The sequence below is a fragment of the Rhipicephalus microplus genome, chromosome X (genome assembly GCF_043290135.1).
Source record: "Rhipicephalus microplus isolate Deutch F79 chromosome X, USDA_Rmic, whole genome shotgun sequence".
Classification (NCBI taxonomy): domain Eukaryota; kingdom Metazoa; phylum Arthropoda; class Arachnida; order Ixodida; family Ixodidae; genus Rhipicephalus; species Rhipicephalus microplus.
The window spans coordinates 148,695,831-148,704,249 of NC_134710.1; the positions used below are offsets into that span (position 1 = coordinate 148,695,831).

Below are 8,419 nucleotides of genomic sequence, written 5' to 3' on the forward strand. Positions count from 1 at the left end.
AGGGAGAAGTTTGGAGCCACTTGAAGTCTGCTTAGATGAATTGAATTCAAATGCAGCACGGAGCAGACTGGTGCGACTGGCTAGGTAATAGTGCACCATCATCCATGTCACGAGGTATTGTCGCATGATTTGAAAACACGGCCATGTACTAAAATCAGACGAAATAAATAGTGAGGCCACCAAATTCGGGTGTAGTCCAAGTCAACTTTGTAAGAGGGCAACGTCATAATTGAACATGGGTCAAAGCAATTTTCGAAATGGCCAACATAACTTACGTGATGTCACCACTTTGTCACCTTAGTTTTCAAGTCATCTAATAATGTTATAGCCTACAGACGCTGGATCTTCTGCTTCATTGGCATCTAACGCTTCCGTAATAAATTGAAAAGCTTACATCAGTTCTTGAATAGTAATCGGATAGATAGGCACTCGTATGCAGTCTACATTATTTTTCCAGCAAGCGGCATTGTTCCACAGAAAAAAAATGGGATCAGTTAACGTGCTGTATGGTGTTTCAAGTATTGTTTGCCTCACTGAACGCGTTCATTAGATGTTAATTCTGTCTCGCAACGCACACAATGCGAAATATTTTCTCCCAGAGGATTCAGCAGCTTTTGCTTTTGAAACGTCGAGCCATGTTTTTTAATGTAATACACCTTCTCGTAGAAAGCCGTAGACGCAAGAAATTCTGCCAGATTTGAGCCGTCTTCATTGTTATAACATTCATTTTGCGTTTTAATTTATCTCCTCCAAGCCACTCCCGTACTAGTTATTGTCTTTAAAAACTATAATTGCGTAGAAAGACAGTGAAGGTTCCACTACTGTATTCCTTCAAAAAAGATGTAGGTAATCAGATAAAACGCGCATCACCGCATTGAATGGACGCTTCATGAATCAAGTTTAATTTCTGCTGCATCATTAAAATGGCCGTGACGGCATGCGTTAGAGCATGAAAACAACCAGGTGCTTTCCCTGAGAGGAAAATGTTCAAACATACCACAAATACATTTCTAAGAGCTCTTATCGTTTAACTCAATTGACGTAGTATTTGAGCTTTTCTATTTCTTGGCAACTCTCTCAAAGATACGACATGGTGCGTGAAGCAGGGACACACATTACGTACCCCAATTTTTACATTTTCTCCCCCCCCCCCCACTTAATCATCGCTAGGTAGTGAAATATTGCATTATCAATGCAGCTCACTGCTGCTTGTTTTGTTTATATGTCACCTATCAGCACAGTTATCTCAATTTTCACGTCGAGTATTTAGAGGGCAAGACTTCCCCATATTCTATTCAAGTGTATTTTGTGGCAACAGTAACAAACGCTTTGTACGGCAGCTGTCATGAGGTTCATATATAAAGCCGTAAAAACCATCTTTACCGAGCAGTTTTTTTGGCCGCATATACACCTACACATTTCATATTTGTTTTGTGCTAACCATTCCTGAGCCATAATAAATGTGGGCTATGAATGTTCTTTTCTAGATGAATCTGTATAAAATATGTTGAATGCCAGCCATATAGCATGCCATACATCTATATAACCTAGCATATATTATAGATGTCATACATCCATATTAACCTCTGCTTGTGCCCCGCCGCGGAGGTCTTGTGGCTAAGGTACTCGGCTGCTGACCCGCAGGTCGCAGATTCAAATCCAGGCTGCGGCCGCTGCGTTTCCGATGGAGGCGGAGATGTTGTAGGCCCGTGTGCTCAAATTTGAGTGCAAGTTAAAGAACCCCAGGTGGTCGAAATTTCCGGAGTCCTCCACTACGGCGTCTCTCATAATCGTATGGTCGTATTGGGATGTTAAAACACACATATCAATCAATCAATCAACCTCTGTTTGCCCTACGGCCAGGCTGTCCCATCTAGCTGCACCGCCAAGAAATACAAGCAACGCGCGTATGCAAACATATACCGAATGCGGGTTCAATTTCGACCCACACTGAAGCAGAGGTTTTTTTTTCTTTAATGCGAAACATTTTTAACAAAATTTGGTGACTTTGAGAAGCATATCTATCTATCTATCTATCTATCTATCTATCTATCTATCTATCTATCTATCTATCTATCTATCTATCTGAATATCTATCTATCTATCTATCTATCTATCCGCTTAGGATATTTAGCTCCCCTGGCTGTTTTGATAATGATATCAATACCAAAATTTGTATGGCATAACAAGGCTGTATGACGAGCGCAAACGACTAGTTTTAACATGAAAATATATGTGTGTGATAAAAATATGATATATCATGATTGAAAATTCATTGTCTTGCTGAGTTTGCGGTGGTTTCGTTCAAAGGACATATTGCAAAACTGGTATGGTATGACATGACAGCATGGCGAACAAAGGTGACAGACCCTTACGTGGAAATCATGACGTGCAAATTTTGTAACTCATCACTACACGCCACGCTCATGGTGTGCTCGTGGTCGTTTCGCTAGCTTCACATATAGCGAATTTCGTAGTCTACGGCGTGGATGGATGACGCAGGTATATGACTAGTTCAAACATGATAATCTTGATATGCATGTCATGTAAAACATGACTACATGCTACACTCATAGCGCGCTCCCGGATGTTTCGTTGCTCCATAAATACCAAATTTTTATCACGTGACTCGAATGGATGAGGAAGGCAAATGACATGCGCAAACATGTCAACCATGACGTGGAGGTTATGTGCGGCATAAGCTACGTCCACTTCGTACGTTGCGCTGACTTTAAAGTGGCATATCAACCTTCATCAATTATTGCTTCGCATACCATCTATTCCCACTGTACGTGGGATCTTCCCATTTTCGAATAACGAAAGGATCACGTGACGAGGAGAAGCGAAATAGCGCGCGACGGAGATCGGGCCACTTTAAATGGCCAGACACTTGTGTGCTTCAGCGATCCCTTGCACCCGGCCTACTGTGCGAAGTTCAAGCTTCGCAATGTTGGGAGGCTGCTCTTCACAGCTCTCATTATATTATTATTATTATTATTATTATTATTATTATTATTATTATTATTATTATTATTATTATTATTATTATTATTATTATTATTATTATTATTATTATTATTATTATTATTATTATTATTATTATTATTATTATTATTATTATTATTATTATTATTATTATATGAGGTTCTACGTCAATCAACCAGGATATGATCACAAGAGACGTCACAGGGGGGTGGGCCTCTTGCATTTTGTCGCTATTGAAGTTAAACCACCGGGCCAAGATCAAACCCATGGCCTTCGAGTCGATGACCGAACACCGTAACTTCAGTTTCAACGAGGCGAACAGCTCTATAATATATATATGCCTATGTGTTGTAGGTAATGTGAGTATTAGGCTTGCTGTATCCCCTCCATAGATAAAGCAAAGAAGACGGAGGCATCAAATTACATCAAACAACGCCAATATATTTCAAACGACGATTCATACGGCGAAGTCGGCCGAGGATTACAGGGTAGTAAGGCGAAGCCCAAGACCTCGGACAGCAGCAATCGGACAGCGTGGGTGGCATTGTATAACATTGGGGCCAATCGGAGTGAGTCGTGCGACTGAAACACCTGCGGTGCTGGTCTACAAACGCCATATTTCACGGCACGCTGGCAAGCACCGAAGGTCTCGACTTGGACAGCACTTTTTTGGCGTATATCACCCACGCATACTTGACGCTGTGAGCCAGGGGCACCTGAATACGGTCCGTGGGCCTTCTCATAGTGCTTCCTTGTTCTTCCAGTTTCCGGAAGCGTGAACTTGCAGTGCACATCGCGCTCACCTCGCAAGCGTCCACTGGTCCGACTGCCTGGAACTCCAACTCGGAACGCGGCGTCTTGGGCTTTGGCGTTTCCTTTTTAATGCCAACGTCACAGGCGGGCGTAACCTCACAATGCCTCGTATTAGCCCCGGTTCTCATTGTGTCGCTGGAGATGGCCTTCGGGAGTTGACAGGTCTTCTTGGTAGTCGTCTTCTCGGTAAAATATGTAGCGAAGGCTTCCAATCTATTGATTTGACGGCAGCCTGGTCCAGCAGACACCACGTATTCATCGTGGCTACGTGACGGAGACGCCTGGCTACGGCCGCCTTCGTGTTCATAACGTTTACGTTGTTAGTGTGTTCGGCACCAGTAATAGAGACCCATTGAGGGCCCCCGCCACGAGGTGCTCCAGGTGTTCAAGCACTCTTGACGTTCAATGAAGCCACGATGGCGCCTCACTGCCGCACCTGCAGTCGATGCCACGACAGCTTCGTCAGTCTTTCTAGTGCTTTCATACCATCTATGTTCTGCCACGAAGCTCTGCTGATCCCTCAGAGGTGGAAGTGCACCTAGGTTGGAGCAGCACGTTGGCCGGAACGGAAGTCTGCTCTTGGTCGCGAGAGTCATTGCTTGCTTTCTTGCTTGTTCCTTTCTTTTGTGGCTCTCACCCACTAGGGGGGATTGTTCAAGAAGCCGGTGGTTAATGCAAGTCAATACCCTTAGGTTTTCTAGACTAGGAGAATATGATTACTGTGTTTTGACTGTGAAGTTATTTTGGCGCAATGTAAAAAAAGAAAAAAGGGGGGGGGGGGAGAGAAATAATAGAATTTGTTGAATATCTGAGGTATAATCGTTATATGAAATTCTCCTGAAATTTGAATCATTGTAGTGTATCAGCTAAATATTAGGTGGTAGTGTCGTTAGTAAAATTCGAGAGCTGATCACTGACTCAGCAAGGTAATCTTGTGTTATATATGAATTCGCAGAGAGCCCGCAGATGTTCCTGTCACTGTGTCCCAATGAAGTGGTCCCAAAAGACAAAATATTGGGAGTATTAAGTGATATACCTAGTTTTCTGAATTGCGTTCATCTGACCCGTGGAACGATCCTTCTTCTTCTTCCTCTTGTTCATCTTCTCTTGTGGCTCATATCCACCATAGGGAGTTGGTTCAAATTTGAGTGGCATTACGAAATGTTATAACTTTTTAGAAGGATGGAGGTCATCAAATAGAACATTACAAATTTGAAAATAAGTTTTGGTGCTCACTCAAATGCATAAACCATGATGCTATCTTATGGGTAGTAGGTAATAAGATAATTAACAACCCACTCCCGAAAGAACATCCAAGTACCGCGACCAACACGTATGAAAAGCTCATTTATTCATTAAACTTGTTTGCTATTCCTTCAGCGAAACGTTAGCCAGATCTCAGGAACCTTGACAATCGACGTTATGCCAAGCATAGGGCGCGAAGGTGACCATGTTGTAATTTTAAATCTATCTATCTATCTATCTATCTATCTATCTATCTATCTATCTATCTATCTATCTAGCTGCCTACGAGGTTTAGCACTCCTGGCCGTTTTAATAATGGTATAGACACCAAAATTGGTATGACACAACATTACTGTATGACGAGCGTACGTTCCTAGTCATAACATGAAAATCATGATGTATGTCATGAATGTCAAGATTTACACCTATTGGTTTTGCTGCTCTTGCGGTGGTTTCATTCACATGATATTGCCACATCTTGTGCTCAAGTTTTGTTATCGCCCTAATACACTACGTGATTCTCTGCGCAAACCGCGCCTGCAGTCTTCGAGAAGCTTCAGGACTGTAGTAGGTCATTTTATAACATGACACCCACTCCACGAACTATGCAGATTATTCTGGAGCCTACGTCACCGCTAGCGATCACGCTAGAATGTTCGACTGCAAGTGTATAAATGCCGACGCACTTCACCGCTGGTCAGTTGATCGACGGCTGACGATCTGTTCGCCGCTATCAGTGCAGGTCTGCTACAGTGATCAGACTTTCCGTTTACCTGGCACAAGTTCGCCTAAATAAACAGTTTAACCTTCATCCTACTGTCTGTTTCTTTGACAACGTCACGACCCCGTGAGAATATATAGCGAAACTGGCTGGTTGCATGACTGCATGGCGAACATCAGTGACCAACCATAACGCGGAAATCGTGACATGCATGTCAAGTAATTCTTCACTACACGCCACGCTCATGGTGCGCTCGCGGTCATTTAAAATGCGAAGCAATTTTTTGCGATCTTCAGTGACACTGAGCGTATCTATTGATCTATCTATTTAGCCGCTGCCGTTTGGGTGCTCTCGTGGTCACCCCCTTAACTTGGCGTAAACCAAAATTAGCATGAGAGGGTTAGATAGTTTGACGAAAACGACGCGCTGGTCAAGACATATATACTGTCTGGATTCTTTCACCTACATCGTAAACCACTTCCCGCCAGACAGTGGCTGATTCCCACGCGTTGATATCTGCCACAGGTGATAAACACTTGGTGTCTGCTCAAGAACGATGAGAACACACATGGGCAGTCTTCACGTGTGAGTGTTAAGAAATACCCGACATCAGTAGCATCAATCCAACAAATGCAAAGAATACATGTCGGGGTCCCGGCTGGAGTCGAACCCACGTATTCTTCGTGGCATTGAAGCATTTTATCACAGAGCTATATAGGGAAAGTCTATGAACCACTTTCTAAATAAAGGCTAATCTTCGTTAAACGTCACTAGTAGTTGCAGTACTGCCTACCTAATTTTAAAATTGTTACATATGTAGTCCTTTGATACAGCCGTCACGTCGAGTTAACGTCCATTGTGCTTAGTTGCCATGCCCTGAAGTTGATTTATGTAGCAGTGTCCTGGGCCAGCATCCTCGCGACGATCAGCAGTTAATACCAACTTCTGGTGTTGCTAATAGGCATATTTCAGTTGGCGTCGTTGAGCAAGTGAAAATAGCTGGTTATATAAACATCTGAAACTGTTCAGCATATGTCTGTGAGTGCAACATTTGTACATATAAATAGGTTAATTTAATAGCACGTCAATCTATCAAAAAGTACAACATGGTCACCTTCTGGCAGCGGCGGCGTGTGAACGCTACCTGATCAACTCCTCTACAATTTTGCAGACTGCGGGGAGGCGTGCTGCGCCGTGGCTGTCATCAGAGGTGCTAAGCATCACAGAAGACGCATCTTTCCGCTCCGTGAGCCGGCTTCACTGCAAACTTGCGTTTTTGGCCCTGCCATCTACCAGTGCTGCCCAAAAACTTTGACTTCCTATCGCTGGCATCGCGGGGGGCGGTGCTGCCGCGTCTACCGGAGCGAGGATCATTCTGGCAGCGGCAGCGGCGGCGTGTGAACGCTACCTGATCAACTCCTCTACAATTTTGCAGGTTGGTTTGGCGGCTTATGCCGACCACAACTTCGCCTAAATTGCATGCCGTTGCTGTCGCTGCCCCAAGTGTGCTGTCACAAGTGTGCTACCTCTCTGTTTGCTAGCAGTGCTTTGAAGTCGTTTTCTACACCTCTCAAAGTTCTTCTCGCGCTGCCGGTGTTCCTCAGCGAGGTATGGGGGAGCGAAATGCTAGCGGCCTTCAGAACGTGACGAAGGCGCTTGCTGAAAAGCAACCAAACAGTATTAAGGAGGTCGTAAAGGTTTTGGGTGATTTGCTAGCCAAGCTTGACGTCTTTTCGAGTGACGTAAAAAATGAGGTAGCAAAGGTGGCAACTTCCAATGCGGAAATTCGTACCGAGCTGGGCGATATTCACAAATCTATGAAATTCATGAACGACTGCTTTGAGAACTTCAAAAAAGATGTCAATGGTTTTCGTCGTGAGATTGCTGAGGTAAAGACTCGGAATGCAGAATGCTGCAAACAAAATCAGGAGTTAAGGAAGGAGCTTGCTGTGGCTAGGAAAGAATTGGTTGATCTTAAGCAGTATAGCCGGAATATGAACGTGGAAATTCAAGGTCTACAGGTGACGCCTAACGAAGACTTGGAGACAGTCGTTGAAGACATTGCTAAGTGCCTTGAAGTCGAAGTTAGCAAAGACGACATTGACGTCGCTCATCGGGTGCCAACGAAAAAAAAGGATCAGTTCAATGTAATAGTCAAATTTCGAACAAGACGTGGACGAGACAGTTTGCTCGAAGCCACTAGAAAAAAGAAACTGCAGACGGGTCTTCTCGGTTTTGACCGTGACCTCCCGCTCTACTTAAATGAGCACCTTTGTGTTGAAAACAAGATACTGCTGGGCAAGGCTCGTCAGGCGAAGCGCGATAAAGACTGGAAGTTTGTTTGGGTATCCCAGGGCAGAATTCTCATGCGGAAGGCAGAAAAGTCACCTGTACTGCACATCACCTGCGATGCCGACCTTGCCAAAGTGGTTTAAATTGATCCTGAAATATGTTAGATGGCTTGCCCTTTTCCGATCGCATCAGAGCTTGTAGAGAAAAACTGCATTTGTCAAACCTGCCTTTGCTGCTCTTGTGACTTGCGTGAAAACTGTAACATCACCCCGGTAAAATACGCAAAAATTGAATCTGTTCTTTGTATGCAGATAATTTCTGAACATGTGAAGGGCGCTGTAATACTGTCGGTTCCTTTGTTAT

At 43.9% G+C, this 8,419-nt stretch overlaps 1 protein-coding gene across 1 annotated transcript; it reads left to right on the plus strand.

Annotated features, from left to right (window-relative positions):
- Positions 1-7,374: 7,374 nt before the first annotated feature.
- Positions 7,375-8,199, plus strand: LOC119187289 (uncharacterized). Its single transcript, XM_037435465.2, has one exon. The coding sequence runs from the start codon at positions 7,375-7,377 to the stop codon at positions 8,197-8,199; it is 825 nt and encodes a 274-aa protein (XP_037291362.2).
- Positions 8,200-8,419: the final 220 nt, after the last annotated feature.